Source organism: Aureobasidium pullulans, assembly GCF_000721785.1.
Source record: "Aureobasidium pullulans EXF-150 unplaced genomic scaffold scaffold_19, whole genome shotgun sequence".
NCBI lineage: Eukaryota > Fungi > Ascomycota > Dothideomycetes > Dothideales > Saccotheciaceae > Aureobasidium > Aureobasidium pullulans.
Window position 1 is genome coordinate 144509 of NW_021941039.1, and position 23408 is coordinate 167916.

The following is a 23408-nucleotide window of genomic DNA, read 5'->3' on the forward strand; positions in this document are numbered from 1 at the left end:
TCTTTGTGTCCACTTCAGTGGTTTTATAACAAAAGCAGCAGCCCATGCGTCTACCTCGGACATATTCCACCCCATACCATCAATTTCCAACCACTCGCTAATCACTCGCAAAGATATTCTCTTTCCTCAACAACTCAAACAACTCTCAGCAACCAGAGCTGACACAGGCAGGTACTGTGCCATGCGCTCCTATTGACCCAAGCCAGAGAATAAGAAACTGCTATGTATGTGGTTGGACACCTCCTTCTAACCCTGACCTACCCAGACACTTCAATGAAATGCACGCCGATGACGCCAAAAGCCTAAGGGAACAACTCGCCCTTGACCTCTATCCACTTCCAGACAACACTACACCTGAACAGGTCTATGATTGCCGAATCTGCCACGAAGAATTCACAAGACTCTACTCATTACTGCGTCATCAAAGATCGGATCACGCTGCACTCGCCGCAGGGCTCGAGTTAGAATTGAGCGAAGGTCTCTTCGACTCCCAATTTCCCCGCCAGCCAATTTCTCAACAGGCTATCCCCCAATTCGTCCAACCACAATACATTCCCAGATTCTCTCAACCTCCCTACGGTCGTGCAGCTAGATCAGTGGATGTCGCCGAGGATGTCGCCATGACTCCTACTGTTGATGTCAGCTTCGCCGAGCTACAACTTGTCACGCCTCAGCCCTCTCGTGTGTCGAATCGCGAGCTTGCTAATTCTCATTTGAGAGACGAGGATGCTGATCGTCTGTTCCTCGACTCCAGGTATGTTGCCCCACAAGCCCATGCTAAGCTGACTGTTCCTTCGTCCGTTGCTCTTCCCATTGCGATTAATAATGATGATGCCGAGGATCTCGCCCTGACTCCCGACATGGACGTTAGCTTCGAGGACCTGCGAGCTGTCACACCTCAGCGCACCGGTCCCTCCACGAACAAGCCTGCTCCATTGAAGCTTGTCACCAAATCCATCGAGGTCGCGGAAAGCCCTGATATGAACATGACAAGTAGATTACCTCGCGTTATCGTTCGCTTCTCAGCCCCTTCGCCTGTTGATCATCGTGCGACACCTATTCGCAAGAATGGCAAAGCTCCTGCTGCCAAGAGCACCCCTTCAAATCGACAAGCTCCCTACCAGTCATACTCGGACAAGTGTGCTTCCAACATTGCCGACGCTAACAAGCAAACAGCCGCTGAGAAAGAACAGCGATCCCTAAGAGATGTCACAAGTGCAGCAACATCTTCTCCCCAACCCCCTACCACCTCCACCACCTCCACCACCTCCACCACAAAGACCCAAAAACCCACACCCACCTCATCAACAAAGCCCAAACTCTTCAAATGCGACGCCCTCCACTGCGACCGCGCATTCGTCAACATCAACCAACTCTGCAACCACATTCAACGTTTACACCCCCAGGATAGTGATGAACTCGTCCTTCTGGCACGTAATCAGAAACCGTGGCCTTGTCTTGTTTCTTGTGGAGTTAGGTTTACGACTCGTAAATTGAGGACGGAGCATTTTTATAGGGGACATGGGGATATTTGTGATGAGGATAAGGAGGTTATGATTGAGAATTGGTATGAGGATGGGGAGTGAGGGGGGAATTTGTGCTGTAAGTTCTCATTTTCCTTTCCTCACAGCTCAAAATCTCACTTTTCTTTTTTAGTACTTGCGTTTATTATATCGCTATCCTAAGTACCTGTTGGAAGTACCAGCTTGCACGTTGTCTATTTCTAACTCTATTTGTTATGCTCCCTTCTTTCCACTCTCCACTTGTGCAACACTCATTTGTGTAAGCTATCTCTTTTCGCCCATTCGAATTATCAAGTCTTCCGAACTCATCGTTCATACAAAGTTAGTTTTTCTTCTCCTTCTACTTTACGCCTCTCTATTCCATCGTCACACTGCCAATGATCATCAGACGTGAAAATGCACTATCCTCTGTCTATTCATATTAGCTAAAAGCCGTAGACGATTGGGTACTATATCGTGAACGACCAAATTTCTTCTGTGTCTCCATAAGGTCGAGTCGATCTCGAAGCCAAGCACGACGAGACGGCACAGAATGTCGACGATACATGAAATGACCTACTCCGCTTCGATGGCGGTGCACAATCTGTCCTGGCCCGTTTCGAAACAAAGGTGATAAGTGGCCCTTTCAAAATATTTTCCACCTCTTTGTTAAGGCTTAGTTTCCCATTGTGTTGATGACAATGGCATTGTTGCGACTTACTGACTTGATATCAACTCGCTTGACGGTGATGAATCTCGAATATCTATATAACATCAGTGACATCTTGCACTGATTACGAATTCACTCACCCATCTACTCCCACATCATCAACACGCTTCAACAAACAGCAATGGAGAACCGGATGCCCCGATTCACCACTGTAGCTCTCAACCACGCAACCCCCTCATTCTACTGCCCTGCATGCGGTTACATGTTAAACAGCAAACCTACCATGCACATCCACATCTGGCAAAATCACGAAAACGCAGTGGATGTCCTGACACAATTTCAATTCGACACAAACGCTCACGTCAAAAAAGCCTACAGATGTCACGGTTGCAACATCCAACCTTTCTTTCACGCTAAACGCTTGATCCAACATATTCAGTCATCTCATCCTCAAAACGTTGTGGAATACACAACTAGATTGGACGAGGAGATCAGGGTTTGGAAGAACAACCCTACAAGACCGAATTTACCTTGTTCGCTGCCTCCACCTCCAGCTAGACCTACTCATTATTACTGCCCTCTCAGATGTGCTGGTCTCAATCAAACACTGGACAGAAATGTAATTTTGAACCACATCATTGCGGAGCACTCGGATGCTAGAGATGGTCTTACTGCTGTTTTTAACCTTCAGAAGCCGTTTATTTGTCCTCTTGGTGGTTGTGATGAAAAGTTTCACAATGAAGCTGGTCTTCGGGATCATAGTGCTGGACATGAACGAGATGCTGCGGAGGCTTTGCTTGCTTTGTATGGCTAGACTGTATCTTCTGCTCAATGAACAGGATGATTTTTATCACTTCCTTGACTGATCGGTTAGTTGATACTACTTGTTTCACTAGCATGGACTCTGAACAACATGTTTTTGGATGCTGATGGCGCATACGCGATATATATTTCTTCTTTTCTTTGAAACACTTTTTTCTTGATTTCACTGTGTACTTACTCCTATGTGATGTTTGTGATATATTGTCTTCTTTTGCCATTATCTGCTGCTAACGTACAACTTTGGGTATGGTTAGAGCATCGTGAGGTGAGTGTTTGATTGCTTGACAAATTTGCATTGGACTGAATTTCACGAATGTGCAACCCTATTACTGCTACAAATGTGAGATTCACCCCCTGTTCTCCATAATTGGGCTGCTTTTTTACATGATTCGCATAAGGCAAACGAATGTGAAAAGAGGCTTGGGGAGTTGACCTGCAAAACGATGGACATCATGAAACGATTTCTTTTAGCTTTGCTTGAACCGGTTGTTCGATGTACTTTCGCTGTCGATCAACTGACATCACTTTCTTAATTGACCTGTCAAAAAGCCATTCAATTCAAATGCCTTCTCGTGACTTGTCTAGTTTCTCTGTTCTACGATCTCTGCGTGACTTCTTCGGATGACTAATTTGATGGTCGTATGATTGTTCATCAAATGTCTGCTTAGTGATCTCAAAAGACCCCTACGTGCATATAAATCGTCACTCTCATCATGATGTGTGGTCTTGTAAAAGTGCAGAGATTCGTCGACAGCGTTTAAAGCGTAAAACAATGGTACANACAATCACAACTCGATCACTAGAATGTCTTCACCTACACAATCACCAAAGAATAGTCCGCCCACAGATAACACTCTGGCTCAGAGCACAGCCTCGTTGCAACTGACCTGGAGACACTCAACTCCCCAAACATTTTCCAAGACGCTCATGAAACCTCAAATCCCACCCAAAAAGCAACATCTTCAACAGAAGCTTCTTCAACAGCAACAAGCAAGGAAAGCCCGAAGAATTCAGCAACCGTCTATCGTGCCACAGATCTACTATTGCCCATCCATCGCCTGCGCCAACTCACCACCGACTTTTGTCAATTTGCTATGTCTCCAACATCATGTTCGAGCTCATCATAAACTGGCTGAGAGACAACTGATGCAGAAATTCAAGCAGCAACGTCCGTTCGCTTGCACCGCGGCCGGATGCTTTCATAAGTCTCATGTTCGTAAAGAAGCACAATCTCACATCAAGTTGGATCATGCTCAAGATGATGAAGAGATGGTTCGTCTTTTGAGTGAAGTTCAACCCACGGCACTTGACTGATGAGGAGCAGAGGGTCACTCTCTCTCTCTCTCTCTGTTTTACCATTCAAAATCCTTATATACAATTCGCTGACTCTGGTAGTCATGCTGACACAGTTGCCATATAATTTGATGCACTAATCGGTACATTTTCTCTCTCAATCTTCTTTACTATCGAGATATTTCCCTCATCATTGCATCTCCTCGCTGTTAGATTCTATTCTGTGATACACATTTTCTTCTGAAATTCTTTCTCGTACGTTCTCTCGCATTATACACGTTTTTCTACTGTCGAATTTCGAGCATCTTCGTCATTCTGCAACATTATCATTCGAATTTTGCTCTATATCGTAGTCGCTTATTCTCTCCGGCACGATACCACTAATTGAAATAAAGGCACTCCGTGACTATGCTGTTCGAGTAGACATAACTCGGACGTGGTACGATCTCACTCCTTCGACGGTAACTCACTGTCACTAATTCGAGGGTCGTCGCATGATAGCTTCGCTCGTACTCCGCCTCCGGAGTTCCACTAGTCTCGTTCCGATTGTGTCCACTGCTTAAATCTTCATGTCATGTTACTGGAAAGCATAGTCAATCCGAACGTGTTGGCGTACCTTCGGATCATGGTACACAAAGAAGGAAGTTTCCCCTCGAATGATCTGCATAACAATGGCACAAAGACTTGGACCACGATATCGTTCATTGTTTAGTCTTTGCCTTTCACCATTGACAGGGTAGTACGTCTTTGTACCATGATAAGCCCATTGTCTATTCTGCCTTGGAGTGAGAGGCATCATTCCTACACATAATTCTATATAACACAGCATCTAGCAACCTCGAGAGAACTTTCTAGTCTCCATCCACAACACCACAACCAACAACAAGCCAAACGCACAATCAACACAGCCAAGAAAATGTCTTCTACTCGTCAACAAAGGCAAAGATCCGCTAGTCCTGCCCCTCCTGGTGAGTCGGACAGTAATATCAATGTCACGCAGCGTGGTGAATTCACCTACCTCGAGATCAAGAAGATGTATTCATGCCCTGCAAAGTGTGGTACAGAATCAAACGACAAGAGTCACATGCTCAGACACATCTGGGTAGATCATCGCGAAGAAGATGGTCTAAACTTGATGAAACAGTTCCAAATCGACTCCGGTGGTAAGTCCGTCATCCCTTACAAGTGCTACGGTTGCGACAAGCAGCCAGTCTTTCGCCCTTCCGCGCTTTTCTCCCACTTCCTCGAACACATCAATGAAGCAGAAGAATATACCGAAAGGCTTGCAAATGAGGTTCTCGAAGAGATCAACGCTAAAGATTTGACCCAGAAGCAAAAGACTACTCAATCCAACCTTCTGCGTAAGCAGAGACTTGACTTCGCCGGACCCGAGAAAATTGCTCAAGCAAAATTGAAGCACGAGCAAGCCGCTCAGCACGAACAGTACAGGTTGGAGCAATATCAAGCTCTTTTTCCTGGCTCCACTGCTGGCTCATCTACTGCACCTCCTACGGCATCCGCACCCTCGTCCCCATCCGCTCCATCCACCCCCCTCGTCCCAGCTCAGCCACACCGCTCGCCAAGAACTACACGTTGTCGCGTTGCTGGGTGCAAAGAGTCTTTTCAAACTCACGAAGACCTCGAGGCCCACCTCAGTACTCATCATCACCCCGCTCCACCATCTTCGCCAAAATAGTGTACGACTGCTCATAAGCATGACAAGGACAACTCTCCAAGCTAAATCCGTGGATCACAAGCTGTGGTGTATCATCCCGCAAGCACAGGCAATGCGTAACTTTTTGCCATGCTCTTCCATCCACGACCTCAATTATCATCCTGTCTCATATATAACAACATCGCGCACAAAGAAGTTGACCCTTTTCACAGACTTTGCACCATGTACTTCTATCTACACTTCTCATCCTAGTGATGGTCACATAATAGAAACCCCTTAACTCTCGAATCCTCTCCCTCCGTGATCTCTATATATACATGTGAAATGCTGCTAGCTCTTGAAGATTAATTTACCACCTGATGTTTGATTTGAAGTGTCGTTGCCTCGTAAGGATGATAGTCAATGGACCATGTCTCCTGCATACATAAACTAGACTCAGTCTTGTAACACGCATGAAGTGTTTTCGATATGAAGGAGGTATGTGTGGAAGGTGATTAAACTACATTGAGAGTCCTCGAGATCTGGATTCTCGCCGGATATTTTAACAACAACGAAAAATATCGTGTGCTCCGAGGGCTGTAATTTCACAGCGTCTGATGCTTTGAAAGAGCCAGCGATTGTAGAGCACGTTTACGCCTCGTGTTGGCAAGATTGTTAAACGATAGTAACCAAAATTTCGTCATCATCTGGTTCTGTGGTGTAGTTGGTTATCACTTCTGTCTAACACACAGGCGGTCCCCGGTTCGAACCCGGGCGGAATCATTGCTTTTGCTTTTTGTGCATAATTTCTACGCAGTACTGGCAAGGATACCAATGCCGTTGTCCTTTTTGTCACGCGGAAGGTGCGGGTGCAGTTTCTTTCGCGACGCCGACGACCAAGCTTACAGTCCTTCACGCATTTCCGCAGAACAAAGTCGGCAACACAAAGGACATTTTGGACAAAGAATTCAGCATTGAAAGCATGGTATCATTACTCATTAATTATTGCAGACTCACCTGGAAACAGACCTGATGTGTACGCTGTTCATGTTCACATCACTTACTGCCATTTCTTCGTGTTCAGATCCAGATGACGTCCCATATCCGGCACGGTAACATCCCTCTGCATCTGAATAGCAGTAGTATTGGCAAACGTCTTCATCTCATCAACTTTACCGAACTTTCTGACCAAATGTCCAGTCTCTGCATCTTTCCAATTACGGATCATACGTCTGTTTTCGTCGATGCAGAGTCTGCCGCATTGTGGGCAGATCTTCTTGTCTAGCTCTTTGGCGATGATCTCTTGATCGAGTTGGGCGCAGATGCAGGGTTGGGGTTCCCAGTGTTTGGCTTCGTGGGCGAGAAAGTCCTTTTGCACTTTCGTGCAGAAGTTGCAGGGGAAGCCTACGCAGATGTGGTCAGGCTTGATTTTAGTCTTGTACGGGTTGAGTGTAGGAACATACTGCTCAGGCACATTAGAATCGTGGAAAATACCAGGATAAGCAGTCATAGCCCAAGGGGTGAAGGAATGATAATCTTCGCGGATGCGAGCGCCGTCCATTATGAGTTCTAGAGGATGATCAACATCGTCCAGAGTCAAGTTTTTGGTAGCGGCGATCATGTCTTGAACGGCCTGTTCAGAAACAGACCATTGCATGACACGGAAGTGGTAGCCGATGGTGGCGAACAAGTCGGCAGACTCATTGATGAAGGAGTTGGGCATGGGATCACCTCTCAAGACCCAGCTCTCGAGGATCCCTGCGACGGCGGCAGCAAATTGATCATTGTGCTGCATGCGGGCTACAAACAGAAGGTGGTTGATTAGCTGTATCATGTCAGTGAATTGACGACGCTCTAGAAGTTCATAAGAGGAAGCATTATACGTCTCGAGACAGGGCGGGTTCAGTGAAGTCGAAGCGGTCAAAAACTCAAACATCTCCAGGACGTTCTCATGAGTGGGGCTGGTGTTGACGCTCATTGTTACCGGTTTTTGGGGGGGCCGTTTTCTTTTTTGAGGTGCTTGGATCTCCAGGATACCCGGAAGAAGAGGAGTGCGAGGGTTGAGTGAATCATATACTCGCCCAAGGGAACAAAGCTTCTGAGATCTGACCGAGATTCCCATTGTCTGTCAAACAAGAGAACAAAGCATCTTGTTCGGGACATCTTTGTTCACCCTAACATATTTCCGATCACAACGATCTGTGAAGAAGAAAGAAAGTGCTCTTTGTCTCCAGATTAATGAAGCTGTCCATCTCGCTGGCCACGTGAGCCTGAGGGGCAAACCGTAGCATTGAGATGCAAGATTGAAATTCCTGGATGATCGGTTGTCCACCAAGTGCTGCGATAACACTTCCGAACCAAGCGCACTAGTAATGAGTCTGTCACATTGGGTCTTGTCTTTCTGGGGTAACATTGAGATCAGCGACGCCGAATGGGAAAATATCCATCTACTGTGTCGTGCTGAGCCATTGTACCTTGATATGATGAAATGCTCGCCTTGTTGGTTGGGCAGATATACTGGTCTAAGCGGCAGGAGGGAGTAACCTGGCCTGGTGGCATCAACACCCATCAAAGAACACAGAGATAGGCAGAAACAGAAGAACAAGGCAAACAAAACTATTTCACAGAGGCATCATAAACATATTCCAATCGGGAAGCTCTGTTGGTCAAAGAAGAAGTAACAATCATATATCGAAGCGAAGCACATCCAAATCTCTGTCAAACACTCAAGACACACATCTGCGCATCTCACTTCATCCTTAAACTCTTGTTCCCATCCATCATAGCTTAAATGCACTGAGAGTACCAGTCATTCTGAACCTTGCAAGTGGAGCCAGAGACACAAGCAGTGGCGCCAGTGAAGCCCTTACCACCACATTGACCGTACTTGGCAACACTGCCAGAGGAGGAAGCAGCGGAGGTAACAGGCTCAGCAGTCTTGACAATGGTAGACAAAGTGGTGGGAGCCTTGGTAGTGGTAACAGGAGCGGCAGAAGTCTTGACAGCAGAAGTAGTAGGAGCAGGAGCAGCCGAAGTAGCGACCTTTGTAGATGAAACAACAGGAGCGGCGGAGGAAGCAGGCTTGGAAGAAGCAGCGACGGAAGAAGCAACGGCGGAGGAAGCAGGAGCACTGCCAGCACCGCAGCTGATCACAGCAGGGCCGGGAGCCTTGTAGCTGGTGTAGATGGAAGTGTCATAAATGTTAGCAAGGATACCAGCATCAGTGGCCGAGTAACCGCCAGGGAAAGCGATCTGAGCGGATGATGCAGGCGAGTACGAGCCAGATCCAGTAACCTTGATCTGAGCGCAGGATTGATAGAACTGGGCCTGACCTTCGGAAGAAGCGGAATGCAGAGCCAAAAGCTCGACACGCATGAGGTATTGTCCAGGAGCCACACAGCTGGGCATGGTGAATTTTTGCCAGCCGAAGCCTGCGGAGTCGGTGTTCTTAATCATGTCATCGACGCCCCAGACGCCGGCGGAGGTGACGGCGTCGCTGGCGATCTTGAACCACTTGAGACCGGTGGCGGATGCGGTAGTGGCATCATCGACTTTGGCGAGGTAGACCTGGGTGGGGCCCTTGTGGGAGGAAGCAATGGGGTTGTCACCGTCGCCAGAGCCTTGAGGGCCGCCGAGAACGTGAGCCCAACCGGCGCCGATGGAAGAACCGGCAGGGATGGTGATGAGCTTGGCCGAAGTGGAGGAGCTAGCACCGCAGACGAGATCGTTCGACGAGACATCCTGAACGGGGTTGTTGGTGGAAGGAGCACGGATACCAGTGAGGGATCCTTGGTCAACGCCATCGACGGTGACGCGCTGCATGATGGCATGAGCGTTGACGGAGGCAGCAAGTGCCAGAGCGGAGAAGAAAGAGTACTTCATTGCGACTGTGATTGTAAAGATGATACCTGCCAGAGGATCGAAGAAAGTAGGTGATATGAACGAGAGTGGTGGATTGAAGATGAAAAGGTAAAATGAGCGAAATCGAAAAGAACGTCGAGAAGTAGAGTTGATGCTTTGGGAGAAAGAAGAAAGAGAACCTACCTCCAAGAAAGATCCATCTCTTATATGTATCGAGGGCTGTTACCTCCTTCTTTCCAGGGCTCACCTCAGTCCCATGGTCCATCCTTACATCCAAATGTTCGAGACAGACTGCAGCGCCACAAGCGATAGGCTAATATCCAGCCAAGGCGGGTAACAGATGTCGTTCATTGAGCAGTGATACGCCAAGTGGCCATGCCTGGATTTGTTTGGTATAGGGCAAGGTTCGAGTGGTGGAAGCGATCTGAATAATGTGACAGCGCAGCTCGCGTATCATCAAAAACGTTGATGCATGGATGAAGCACGAGGAAGGGATGATGTCTACTCGAAACAAAGTAGTTGTTGCCAAGTCGTTCTGGGGCGCTTCATCCCGTCTGGACTTTTGAAGTGCGGCTTGCCGATGTTGAATAATTCAGTCATACAAGTCGTGCTATAGATTTGCGTAGGAGAGCAGGCCCGTCAATCCGCGATTAGAAGCTTTCACCGACGAGTGACCTCTGTCTTGACCATTAGTTTGCATACCATTGATATAACCAGACCAATCGAGGAGTTTGCCAAGTCATGCATCTCCATCAAGTCACAAAGTTTGTGCAACATGCAAGCAACGCCAATTGTGGGGGAGGCGCCGAGAGGAAAAACTCTACTTTAATCTCGCTTCAGCACGAGGCTCGCTGGTCACCTGAAGCACGCTACCCAAGTGCATGCGTTTCATCGTTTAGGAAAGACCAAAGTTGTAAGCGACATCACGGTCGCACCGTCTTGATCGATGTCTTGATCCTCCGGTACCGCCTTGCAATATGGGATATACTCGAGTAGAGTGTGGCCTCGACCGTCGAAAGGGGCATTCGTGTTCTGCCCTCTTTTTGATTGTAATCATGCTATTCTGGCGGAGGGCATGAAAGGCTTGCGGCTCCTGATTTAGACGTGCAAATGATCTGCTCGATCTGTTCGCGCGAGCGCAATCTTGTCTTAGATCGGTCGCTTGCTCCCGAAAGTCATGTCGCTGGCTGGCGTGATGGCGCAAAGCTGCCTGAGTCGAGATTGAGTCAAGTCATGAGGGGCAGGAGATGGTCAAGATGACAGCCGCGTGACTTGTGACTGCCTGAAGCTATTGGTATGGCCGTAACAAGCGCTGACATGGTTGACATTCTGGAGGCTAGGCACTATAACAAGCAGCCATCGCGCTGTGCTGACAATTCACCCTCCAGGCTGTTTGCAACATGGCTTCAAGATTGGCTTGAACCCCGCAGGAGCTGGCGGTCGACTGTGGCCGAGGAGACAGGTACTGCCTGGAGGTGATAGTTTGGGCTATCTCAATTGCACGTCGTTGTCTAGTCAGCCTACTTATACCATTCGGACATATCGCTTGCATTAGACTGTGTTCTGTGTTGTTGTTGTAGATGTGTAAGCAAATCAAAGAAATGGCTGGCTGGTTGGTGCATCACACGTGAGACAGGCGAACTCCGAAGCTTGGTATACTGACAGGGTAGGCCCCTCAATCACTGTTTAGAGCAGTACATGCAGCATTACGGCAGCAACGTGAGGTATAGTACGTTGCCAAAGATAAGCATAGGAAACAGCACTTTTTCTGGAGGTGTGCCCGACATTTTGTGTTGATGTGATCATGATGTGGACGTCGGTGTCCGTGGAAGCGTTTTCAACATTCCTTTCCGAGAAAGGCAGCCCTTGGAATTCACGGGATCGGGTGTGCCTTCCAAGACAATGGACAAAACAAACATCCCTCAAACTTCTCGACGCTTCATTGCCTCGCACACGTTCCAATCATCGACAGCATCTACGACGATACCCTGGCTGTAGGCGATGTTCCTGCCACTGCTGACGGTGGGCCGGGGTTCATGGTACGTGCTTGACCGGAAGAATCATAAATGCTACCCTCAGATCCACTTCCATCAACGGTGAGATGGCCGAGCGGTCTAAGGCGCCAGCTTAAGGTTAATCCAATTCGCTGGTCCGAAAGGGCAGGGGTTCGAATCCCCTTCTCATCACTATCTCTTTTTGCTCGTCGTATAGAGATCGTCGTCGATAATGAAGGAGAAAGACGAAGGCCGAGGGTGAAATTTTGGCATTTTCAAAATTTTATTTGCGGAGAAACTTTTTTGTGCAAGAAGTCTGGCTGCATAAACTTGCTTGGCGGCTTTGTGGAGTACACAAGCATCTCTTCAGGGTGCTTGGGGTAAATGCACAAAGGTTGTGTGTGTTTATGGGTGTTGATGCCCGGGTGGGTTTTCGGGCATATCGTATTTTTCGGACTTGGGAAGGCCAATGATTTTCTGCTCCAAGGCGATGGATTGTGTCAGGTTTTTCGATCATTCATAAACTTTTTACAAGCAGAGAGATCCGAGCTGAGTGTTCGTAATGCCCAAGAAATCTTGTTTGCTGGGTGAGCGAATGGGAGTGGAATACTCACTCAGCCAGAAACATGACAGCAGCCTTACACTACAGCATCAAAGACGCTCACGAGGCCTTGAGCAACGCGTCATATAGAGTAGATACATTCGTAGGTAAGAAAGACATCATCTGATAAATGTACAGCCCGAGACAATTTGCTGGGCAAGAATATCCCGGGCAGGTGCAACACAGCCGCGTGGCAGGAGCGATTGACATGCTTCTTACACAAAGATCTGAGAAGATGGTGTGAAGAACTTCGTACAACCAACAGAAAGTTACAAGATCATCCTCAAGAGCCGCGGACAGTCGGGACAAGAAGAAGTCTTGACACCGACGAGGCTGTGAAATGTTGGAAGGCTCGGTGGATGCATGGGCCGGAGATATTAGACGTCACGGCACACGGATGGAGGCCTCGCAATGCGCTTCTCAAACCCACCGAACACAAGGAGAAGGATTTACAAAGGTTCCTTGCATTTGTGTTAGATGAGGAAGGCGAGATGACAGGCTGACGGAGGTTGCTCTGGTAGATCAGCAAGCAGGGCGGATGCGTAAACACCGACACCCCCGACTGTGGATAGAGTGAGACGTCAAGAAATTCTCCGAACCATCACCATCATAGCAGCTCCGGTCGAAGAGGTAGCATCATGGACAAGATCGCAGACTTCCAGCACAAAGGTGAGGTTTTGGGAGAAAAGTTGCTGGTGACGTCTGGGTGCTTCGGGCTACCCCACGGAAAAGCTAAACCCAGAAAGGAAAAGCGTTCGGACTTTGTGAGGCAGCTTATCCTTATTTTTGTTTCTGCCACTTTTTGTTCGCCCTGCTTTCATGAGCTGCAGCAGCAAAAGACGTGTCCGAGGAGCGCGCGTGAGCGAGGAGTTCGGAGAACACGCGTCACTGCAAGTAAGAAGGCGATGCCAAAGGGTTCAGAATCCGCGACAGGGCTGCATGACGCGGCTGTGCGACAGAATCAAGGTATATAGGCAGAGAGGAAGGTAGGTCTTTGGATGCAGCATCTTTCCAACCACACAAACCCCCTCCCCATCCAACCACATACCAAGAAAATACGCAAACATTCAAGATGAAGTTTGATCTTTCCATCATCGCCGCCGCTACTGCTCTTGCCGGCTCAGTCTCAGCCGCTCCTCAGAACAGCAACAACGGTAATAACTGGCAGAGCTACGCTTCTCAAGCAAGTTCTTACTGGCAGTCAGCCGCTCCTACCGCAACTGGCGAGTGGTCTTCTTGGGCCAATGCCGCCTCATCGTACTGGAACAGTGTAAGCCCTAGCGCTGCTCCCTCGCAGTGGTCGTCCTACGCCTCTGCCGCATCTTCATACTGGGCCTCAAACAGCGGTAGCCAGATCACCGCCGCACCCTCCGCTTTCCCTTGGGCTGGCGGCTACGGACCTGGAGGTCACGGCGGCCCTGGAGGCTGGAAGGGTGGTAACGGATATGGTCCTTTCGGCGGCAACGGCAGTGGCAGCAATGCAACAAACTCCGGCTGGGGTCCTTGGGGTCAGAGCGGTGCTTGGACTTCCGGTCCCTGGACTTCTTGGTGGGGTGGAAGCAACTGCCCTGATAGCACATGGTCTGGTTGGACTTCCGGACCTTGGGGCACAAGCGCACCTTGGACTTCTTGGTCCGGCTGCCAGGCTTCTACCACTGCCACTTCTACCGTCACCACTACTGTCTCGGGCACACCCACCACTTCTCTTGCCTACGGTGTTCAGGTAGCGGCTGCCTCTCAAGTCTCAGGATCCGGATCTGGTACTGCAGCCACTGCTTCGGCAAGCGGCGCTGCTGCCCATGTTGGAGTATCTGGCGCTGGTGTCGGTATTGGAGCTGCTGTCGCTGCCTTGTTGATGCTGTGAAGCGTTGATGGGCTTGCATTGATATGACTTGCATGATTTCTGACATGAGAAGGAGAACATTGAAGGTCGCTTGTATGCTAGATTGACATTGAGATGAACAAATGCAACTTTCGTACAAAACCACGCTCTTTCTTTGACTTGTGAAGTGTTTGCCCCTCTTGCAGGCTTCTTCATTTTGCATGCGAGTATCACAGCTTGACTTGGCGAGGTGCTTGGACGTGCATGTGCGACATGCTGAACCGCGATGGATTTCCTAGACGTGAGTTCCTTGACAGATTCTTCTTCGAACAGTATCGAATGCTTTCATGTCGCAAGTTGTCGACGTTGTTTGGCTGTTTCAAAGTTGGGCAGATTCCTGCTTTGTCGATGACGCCAAAGGCTCTCGGCGTCGGGCGCAATCTGACGACGCCAGCGGAGGTGACTTCTGTCGTTCTGACCTCAACAACGACCTCGAGCAGCGTGTATAAGCTCCATATACTGTTGTTCACCATTCTGACGGGAAGTGGAGGATTCTGATGTCCAGCTGAGCGAGTCGAATCGGTTTTTGGCTGGCAAAAGGTGGTATGGCGTGATGCCTGCTTTGGCAAGCTGTCCATCTCAACGCTCAATAGTAGCTTGTCCCACGAGTCGACGCCTTCGAAGAGCACCGTTCGGTATCTTTGTAGCTCTCACGATGCCGTAGCAGCGAGTGAGGAGGCCGAGAGGGTGGAGGATCCGCTTGTTGTTGCGAGCACAGACCGAGCGCGCAGGAAGGGCAATCTTCCACCGAGCTGCTACTTCATTCCTCACAGCATCCTCTTCGTCGACCACAACACCGATCTTCTCGCTCTCGCCATCAGCATCACCTCTGTGCTGTGTTCTACCGTATGCTGAGCTCTTTGACGCTGCTGCCAGCACTGGTTGAGCAGCAAGGTAGCCCGTTGACGCCTACTGACGCCTAACGCAACGAGAATGATTCGCCGGACAGAGAAGGTGCGACCATCTGCTCCTTCCAACATGATGCATGCTGACGATGATGAACAGTACGCTCCTTCCTTCGGCTGTCGCCGCCTTCGTTCATCGTCCCTGCCGTTGCGCGACCTGCCTTCGCGGTAACGGCGCTTCATCCATCTAACGTGGGTGATGCGTATCACCATCCATCATCAACCCTCATTGTCATCACCGTCTATCAGTGCCCGTCTTGAACATCGGCCGTAAGATCGTTGGCGCCTGCGCCTCAAGGTCAGATACTGTTGCCGGCGCCGCAGCCTCGCCGCCTCTCCATTTCCACTTTCATCAAGAGGAGGATTCCAAGAAAGAGACACACACCGGAGCCATTCTTGGCTGTCCGAGAAAAGACCCAATCATGCATCCCTTCCATATCCAGCAGTCCATGACTGGTCTGATGAACTCCTTCCACTTTCCTCCGGCAGCCATGTGCTGGTCCGCTGAAGGCCTTGAGCCTGCTTTTTCCTCTTTTCTGCTCTTCCTCTTTCTCTTCCCCTTGCTCTCTTTCTGTCCTCTTCCCTTTCTCTTTCGTTGTTCCATCTTTCATCTATCATCAGGTATTGGGAGGGTCGATGGACTTCTCTTTTTTCAAGCTTGACCATGCGATGGGTGAGCATTCCCGCGTACATACAACACAGCTGACCATCGTTGTCTCTCCTGGCGGAGAATCTTTATGCTCCGGTAAGATGTGGCCGAAATAATTACATCGAGGTAAGGCAGGCAAGTCGTATCCATATTATTCCGGAAAGCCTCTGGGTCGTTCGTGTTACTATTCCGGCAGTCCAGTACTGGTCCGCGTATACCACCGGCAATCCTCAAGATTGGTCCGTGTTTCATCTTCTTTTCCATTGCTTTCAAGCAATTACAATTTGTAGTTCTTTGTCGTCATTTCTCAGGGCGGCGAGTGTCAATCCTCTGGTAAGAAGCCGTCAAGATATCCGTACCAAGGTGAAGAAAGTAATTCATAATTTGTTCCTCCGAGGGCCTTTTGCTCGTTCGTGTTTTCCCCTCCGGCAGTCTCTCGAACTGGTCCGCGTATACCGGCAATCCTCTGGGCTGGTCCGTGTTTCATTCTCTTCTTTTCTCTTTTGCAAGCAAATACTATCCATAAGTCTTTGTCCTTGTACCTTTGCTTTCATTTTCTCGTGTATGGTGTGAAGTGTCTGTTGTTCGACGCAGCCAAAGGTAGACAATTGCGCTCTCAGTCCAGCAACAGACTTTATCAACCACCCATCCAAAGGCGCAGTGCTTTTCGACTTAACCTGGTTGTCCAAAGAAGGTAAGGAGCAAGTGCCAATCTCAGCGGACAAAGACCCGATTGAAAAAACCACCTCGCCTTTTGACAGATAATTTGATGGAGCAACTAGATGCTTGGAGGCGTGTCTGCTTCGTCCATACACGAGTATATCTGCTCCTCCATCTGCGCTTGTCACAAGCTTTTCTTTCTCATCCTTTCATCCAAGTCTGCTACAGAGTAGATGGCGGTAGTGGTGTTGTCATCATCATGCTGTGTTTCCGCGGCTGAATCTCAGGCGAGCCACGGAAAACAAAATGTCGGTATCGGGTACATGTCGCCGCTGCTTGTGCTTGGGGGTCCGGGTAACCTGCTGGCTAGGCGAGAGCTACTGCTGCGTGCTTTCCGTGGGTTGGTACACTAGCTTGTTGTCCAGGAGCGATTGAGGGGGACTGTTTGAAGGTATACGGGGCTGGCGACTCGGAGAGATACTATTGAGCAATGGCCGCTTTCCTGTGTTCGAAAGTTTTCGAAAGATCTTGCAGTATACCACGACCGCCGATCAATGACTCGATTGACGAGAAGCGGTCGAGAAACATTGTTTGTGGTTGTGCAGGCCTGGCGATGAGCAGAGGTACCGTGCCAAGAACGGGCGCCCCCATATGCTCTATGAAGGTTCAGAAGACCTTGCGGTATACCACAACCGCCGATCGTTGACTTGATGGGCGGGAAGTGGCCAGAAGAATTCTTCGCAAGTACACGCGCCCGGTGATAAGGAAAGGTACCGTCGAGGGACAGGCGCTCTCCCGTGCTCGACAGTGCTCAAAGGATCTTGCGCCATACCATGACCGCCGGAGTCGACTCGGACCGACAAGCGAAGCCCTGCCGACTCTGCCCATCGTTGCGGAGCCCCATTGGCGACTCGACCGGCCTTGCCGCCACCTCATGTCCCATATTCGCAGCTCGAGGACGCTCTAGGCAGCCTTCTGTCTCCATTTCCAGACATTCTTGGCCAGCTTGGTCTTGGCTTGGGAAGTGTGAAGTGGTGGTCCGGTATGGTGTGGGGTACAGCTGAGGTTGAAGCTCTTGGCGGTGTTGCGGAAATGGCGAGATAGGTAGTATGGTCCTCCAGGATCCCGGTGAAGTTGGTGGAATTGCTTCTTGCATTTTTACGATCAGCGGATGGGAAGGCTCGTTGTTAGGTGGGGTCAATCTTGATGTTCGACGAGAATGTGGAGAGATGCACAGTATTACCCTCCAAGAATCCAAGGAGAGTGGTTGAAAATAATCTTGCAATTCGATGGGCGCTGTTGAGCTGATCCAGAGGTTTGTGGAGAAATCAGGTTCTGCGGCTGGGGAAAGAAGAAACGATATGCGCAGCACGACTCACAAGCGCTCGATGGAATTGTATCAATTGGCTCTTGCATCGCGATGGCCGAAGGCGAGTCTCTGATGAGTTTGAAGATGTCGACGGTCTGTTGATTGGACATGGTGGTCTGTGAAGCATTTTTCCGAGGTCCTCGCGCGGATGGATGCATTCGCTTCGGCCTTTTGATAGCAGAAGACGTGTCATGTCGTTGATGAGCTTGGAGAAGTCGAGTCACTGCTGCATCCCGAGCGAGGGCATGAAGTCCGTGACTGTGCAGCAGTTGCACAGTGTGGGCTGGTCTTGTTTCGACATCGTAGAGGTTGGAGATGGCGCGCAAGGCAGGTAGGCGAAAGACGTGTCCATCTTCTTCTCCAAGAGGGAAAGGTGTCTGTAATCGCCATGTAATGGAAAGAAGATGCGGAAGACGATGATGGTGATGGGAAATTGCACATGTCCCCAGCCGTCGATGGTGAGAATGAGGAGATGTTGTTCGAGATGGCGGTCCAGGGGCACGTAAGGTCGTCTTGATAGATGATCTTTGCAGAAGCGAACAAATCGAAGTGATTGTCGCGATGGTAAGCTAGAAAGGGACTAGCTCTCGATGGCAATCCCGTCGTTGTCGTCGTCGTTGCTCGGCGCGCGCTTTGCAACGCGAACCAAATTCCTTCCCCCCCGTCTTGTCTGATTGTTTGCTAAACAACTGACGACACAGTTGTCCCCTTCCTGCGCGCCTCTATCTACCCCAAGTAACCTCATTTACACTCCAGTAAAAGTCCAACAATGGTTGCTACCAGAGCATCGGCCTTCGCCGAGGCCATGAGTACCCGCAGAACCACCAGAGGTATGGTGGGCTCGAATACCACCTTGACAGCCAGCCAAATCAGACAACTCAAGAAGCAGACCACGATGCCCGAGGGCTCGAAAAAGACTCCCAACATCAGAAACCCTGCGACCAAGGTCGTTAAAGCCAACAAGAAGGAGCAGACTAGCAGAACCTCCTGCCCGCCCATCTTCAAGAGCCCTGCGACTAAGGTCGCCAAAGCCGACAAGAAGGCTCAGATCCCCAAATTCTCCCACCCCCTTCCCTCAAGAAGATCTACCAGACTACCAGGTATGATCGCTCTGGAGCAGTAGAGACATTGATCTCGTGCTACTGAACACGACTACAGTCAAGCTAACAATTTCATCACAGCTCGCAAAGCACCCCTCCACCACTCCATCGGTGAAGTTCAGGCTCCCGGAGTCAACAGCGAGATGACTACTGTTGTTGACGCCCTTCGCGAGGTCGTTGATCACGACACGGACCTGCCACCTATCCCTGACAACTCTGCCGAAGGCCAGGAAGAACTCGACACCACTGGCGAACATCCTCCGACTGCTAACGTCCCTGCTGTGGAAGAAGAAGAGCAAGAAGACGCCGACCAGGAGATCGTTGATCACGACACGAACCTGCCACCTATCCCTGACAGCTGCGCCAAAGGCCCGGAAGAATCCGACAACACCGGCGAACATCCTCCGACTGCTAACGTCCCTGCTGTGGAGGAAGAAGAGCAAGACGACGCCGACCCGGAGATCGTCGGTCTCCTTGTACCCCCATTCCAGCACAACGTCGGCCCGGTGCCCTACGACGTGGAGGATCCTGCCGACATGCTCTACAACACCATGCTCATGGTCTGGGATGAACTATCAGTCGAGCAGCGTCTGAGCGTCCTGAGAGTAAGCGAGGCAGTCCACTCTGGTGACGCCGCCGATATCCTCGAATACAACGATCTGCCATTGGGCCATAGAGCCAAGGTTAACCCTCTTGTCGCCAACACCTTCGTAAGTAAAATCATGCAGAACGGCAAGAATACTAGACTGACCTTGATGTAGAACAGCATCCGCGCCGAGAAATACTATCGCGGTGTAGCCGCTCTTGGACAGGGCTTCCGCTTGAGATTGGGCACCTCACTGCGCCCCCTCACCCACTTCCAGATCTGAACTGGATGCAAACACGAATACGGGCGAGGTATTGAGACATTGAAAAGAGGCACATAGACTCGTTGGAACCGCTAGTCGCTTGTAATCATACTATGCAATTGTACAACACCCATTCAATGCACCTTGTCCTTGAGAGAAACATTATATCCATGCTGAAGTGTGATCTTTGTATACATCATCGCCTGGTGTGAATAAACTTCTGCAGTTCAATAGCACCTTTTCAACAACGTGAATCATCCTTGAGCCAAACAGCCAAGACTCCTCTACCCACGTTCCCACCATAATCCACTCCCGTCCATAACGCCATCACAAAATCATCATCGCAATCCTCACCCTCTACCCTGCCATCAAAAATCACCATGACATCCAGCGACGCCCGCGCCGTCGCCCTCATCATCGAGTTCAACTTCGTCTGCCTGACCCTCGCGATCATGCTCTGCTCCCTGGCCTGGTGGGGCCTCGTGCTCCGCATCTGGCATCCACGAAACCTTTCTCCGCGCGAGATGTTGGAGATTTTTGCGGTCGTGTGTTGCGTCTGGTTTGGCGCCTACTTTGTGGTGCTGTGGGAGGCCTCGTATTCTCATGTATGTGTCTTGTTGTGCCTGTGTTTTGACAGGGGAAGGCTTACTGACGAGGGTGTATAGTGATAGGCTCCCACGAGGCCGGCATGGTGGTCAAAACAGCGGTGGAGATACAGTATGCTTTTGTAAGTGGGCGAGATGACCAGTGAAAGTGTTTGATCTGCTGTTACTGATTTTCTATATACACAGCTCTCTGTGGACCTCCCTCGCTTTCCAAATACAATCGTGCCTTTTTACCGCACTGAAAAATCCAAGCGCTCGCTCTGTGGAGTTGTATACTTTGTATAAACAATGAATCAAAGTTCTTCATCAGGAATCCCCTCAACCATAGGCTGCTGCATCTTCTGGTGTCTTTGCCATGCTTCCGCCATTAGTTTCCTCATAATTTCGCTTGCAGATGTACGCGGCTTGACCTGTTCTTTGCTGCCAGTCGGTGCCACTGCTTCTTGCTGCCCGAGAAGTGTTTCCTTGTGAGCTTCAGGTGGTGGTGCACCTCTGATGGTTCGTGCCTCACCCCAAGTCTCCTCCACTGTAGGTTGCATCTTCTGTTTTCCTCGCCTTGCTTCCGCCAGTGATTCCTTGAGAGCTTCGCTTGGAGATGCATGTAATTCCCCAGCAGTTCGTTTGACCTGCTCCGCACTTGAATTTCGTGACTCTTCTGTTTCCTTGAGAAGTGTTCCCTTGTGAGCTTCAGGTGGAGATGCACCCTTCTCCTCAGTAGTTGGCTTGACCTGCTCCTCACTCGCAGCTCGTGCCGCTTCTTGTTGCTTCTTGAGCTTGAGACTGGTCTGCAATTGGTCTTCTGCCAATCTGGCTTTTCTGATCAGTGCTTCTTTCCTGACCTGAAGCTCTTCTCGCAAGTCTTGTTGTTCCTTGAACGTCTCTTTCTCCAAAGCTTCCCAGGCTTTTTCCCTGTGTGGTTGGCCTGCTTGTTCGAGTTGCCATGAGGAGAAAGCGTTTGCTCGTTTGAGACGAATGTCTTCGAATTGCTGTCTGCTGTGAGCTATCTCGGTATCGATCGTGGTTTGTACATCTTTCCTGGGGATGTGGAGCAAGTGGGGGGCAGGTCGAGCGTAGACAATAGGCGTTCCGCCATCATGGGCGTTTTGGTCTGGCTCAGGGATCGAGGAAGTGGATTGAGTCGGGCCAGTGACCATCTCTAGAGGTTGTGCCCATTGCTCTGGCTTGGGCAACGCGGCAGTGGATGGAGTGACCAGCACCTTTGAAGCGTGGCTGGGAAGCTTCATATTTTTCTTCAGCTTCCTAATTTCGTCGTTTTGCGCCACGATGGTCTTGGTGAGCTTGGTGTGTGCCCACCCCGCTGCAAGCCTGATGTCCTCAATCTGCTTATCTTTCTCTTTCAACGTGGCCAATTGAGTTCTCTGGATGAGAAGGTGGGACGCCTTCGTCTTGGGCTGACTGGTCTCTTCGACAGCGCCAGCTGTGGTTTCCTTGGGCTTCTTGACCTCGCCGGTGTACTTCCGCAGTTGCTTCTTTGTCTTGCGGAGCTGCGCTTCCAAGGTTTCGAAGTCTTTTCTGCCCTTGAGTACGGTATCAGAAACATCAACCTCGAATTGCTTGTATGTCGCCAATTCCTTTCTGAGACGGATTGTCTCTGCGATTGAATTGGCCTTTTCGTTTTCAGAGCTCTTGAGCAACGCTTTGGCAAATATCAACTGGCCTTCTAAGAGGGTTCGAGATGGGTCGGAGTTAGGTTCGCCCTCTTTCGTGGAGGAATTTGCGGTGTTGTTCAGCTTGGCTTTGAGCTCATCGACCTCGGTGCGGAGTCTGAGTATCTCCATATTGACCTTGGAGTTCGTGGTAGATGCTTCAGCAGTAGTGGCGGTGGTATTATTGTCCAAGTCGACACGAAGCACATCGGCCGTGGCACGAAGCCTGGCTACTTCATCCTGTGCCGCCTTTTGGTTCGCCTGAGCGTCCTGAACCTGTTGCTCCAAAGCGGCAACGTCTTCAGGATTCCTGTATCGAATGTCAGCAAGCTGAGAGCGCAAGTCTTCAGATTCTGTTACAGCTGCAGTCTCGCGACTGATAGCAGCTTGCTCTGCAGCTCGAGCGGCATCCAGATCGACCTGGTGTTGAGCGACTTGAGTGTTGAGGGCTTGGACTTCTGTCTCGAGCCTCGAGAGTGATTCGTCCTTCGAGCTTTGAGATGGTTGCTGGGCGGTGGATTTCTTCAAGTCATCAAGCTCAGTCTGTAGGGTTTGAACTTGTGTTTCGACCTCGAGCTTCTGTTTGATGGCTTCCTGCTCTGTCGATCGAGCGGTCGAAAGTTCAGCCTGAACTTGGATGGCTTGGTCCCGTAGAGTCTTGTTGTCAGACTCGAGGGCGGTTACACGGGCGTTGGTCGCACTGTCGGCTGAAGTTGTTGAAGCGGAAGGTTCTGAAGTGACTGAAGTCTCTATCTTAGAGGTTTCCAATTGCTCCAGTAGAGAAACCTCCTGAAGCTTGGATGCTATTGCGTCGTTTTGGCTAGCCATGAGTTCTGCCTCCATCCTGGATAGCTGTTCCCGGAGCTCTTTGTTGTCAGACTCCAATCTTGTGATGATTTCAAGCTCCGCATCGGTAAGCTCCACATCGGTAAGCTCCACAACGGTACCAGATTTCGGGGGTTCAAAAGGGATAGAGGCGGGATTTAATGCTGTCGAAGTTTGCTGTGGCGTAGCTTGCATGGTTTGAACAGGCGGCGAGCTCTGTTGTGGCTTTTGCTGATTGTTTCGAGGGGCTGTCCAGTTATTCTGCTTGCCTTTCTGCTTGTTGCCAGTGTTCCATCGACTTGCGTTGACTCCAGGTCTGGCTTGAGACGGAAATGCAGAATGGTCGTTTTGAGCGCGCCCTTGGTGGGTAGAGCCAGTTGCGTTTGATGCGTTGCCGGCTGGCTGCTTCTTGGGCTTGCTCCCACGTCTTGACGTGTTGCCATTCGAATCTCGAGATTTGGCGGCATTATTGTTGGTGGTATGGTTGTTGACCATCGCTGC

The 23408-nt window shown here is 50.0% G+C and overlaps 8 protein-coding genes across 8 annotated transcripts; 3 read left to right on the forward strand and 5 right to left on the reverse strand.

Moving 5' to 3' along the window:
* Window positions 1-278: 278 nt before the first annotated feature.
* M438DRAFT_338085 (uncharacterized protein) lies at window positions 279-5983 on the forward strand (the record flags this gene model as incomplete). Its single annotated transcript, XM_029904071.1, has 2 exons — window positions 279-1434; window positions 5121-5983. 2 exons carry the CDS (start codon window positions 279-281, stop codon window positions 5981-5983), a joined length of 2019 nt encoding a protein of 672 aa, XP_029757502.1.
* A 1018-nt stretch (window positions 5984-7001) lies between these two features.
* Window positions 7002-7919, reverse strand: M438DRAFT_338086 (uncharacterized protein; the record flags this gene model as incomplete). Its single annotated transcript, XM_029904072.1, has 1 exon — window positions 7002-7919. One exon carries the CDS (start codon window positions 7917-7919, stop codon window positions 7002-7004), a length of 918 nt encoding a protein of 305 aa, XP_029757503.1.
* An 809-nt stretch (window positions 7920-8728) lies between these two features.
* Window positions 8729-9808, reverse strand: M438DRAFT_246568 (uncharacterized protein; the record flags this gene model as incomplete). The annotated part of the gene is made up of 2 exons (XM_029899593.1): window positions 8729-8827; window positions 8999-9808. Coding segments are annotated over 2 exons (909 nt in total), but the record flags the coding sequence as incomplete, so codon positions are not given.
* A 1761-nt stretch (window positions 9809-11569) lies between these two features.
* M438DRAFT_78290 (uncharacterized protein) lies at window positions 11570-11917 on the forward strand. The gene has a single exon (XM_029910320.1). It carries the CDS (start codon window positions 11607-11609, stop codon window positions 11820-11822), a length of 216 nt encoding a protein of 71 aa, XP_029757505.1. The 5' UTR covers window positions 11570-11606; the 3' UTR covers window positions 11823-11917.
* Window positions 11918-13469: 1552 nt separating this feature from the next.
* M438DRAFT_358036 (uncharacterized protein) lies at window positions 13470-14261 on the forward strand (the record flags this gene model as incomplete). The annotated part of the gene is made up of 1 exon (XM_029907215.1): window positions 13470-14261. One exon carries the CDS (start codon window positions 13470-13472, stop codon window positions 14259-14261), a length of 792 nt encoding a protein of 263 aa, XP_029757506.1.
* A 188-nt stretch (window positions 14262-14449) lies between these two features.
* M438DRAFT_358037 (uncharacterized protein) lies at window positions 14450-15788 on the reverse strand (the record flags this gene model as incomplete). The annotated part of the gene is made up of 3 exons (XM_029907216.1): window positions 14450-14926; window positions 15000-15188; window positions 15570-15788. 3 exons carry the CDS (start codon window positions 15786-15788, stop codon window positions 14450-14452), a joined length of 885 nt encoding a protein of 294 aa, XP_029757507.1.
* A 1185-nt stretch (window positions 15789-16973) lies between these two features.
* M438DRAFT_358038 (uncharacterized protein) lies at window positions 16974-17972 on the reverse strand (the record flags this gene model as incomplete). The annotated part of the gene is made up of 3 exons (XM_029907217.1): window positions 16974-17147; window positions 17326-17834; window positions 17873-17972. 3 exons carry the CDS (start codon window positions 17970-17972, stop codon window positions 16974-16976), a joined length of 783 nt encoding a protein of 260 aa, XP_029757508.1.
* A 2736-nt stretch (window positions 17973-20708) lies between these two features.
* On the reverse strand, window positions 20709-23402 carry M438DRAFT_383566 (uncharacterized protein; the record flags this gene model as incomplete). The annotated part of the gene is made up of 1 exon (XM_029908942.1): window positions 20709-23402. One exon carries the CDS (start codon window positions 23400-23402, stop codon window positions 20709-20711), a length of 2694 nt encoding a protein of 897 aa, XP_029757509.1.
* Between the last annotated feature and the right edge of the window lie 6 nt (window positions 23403-23408).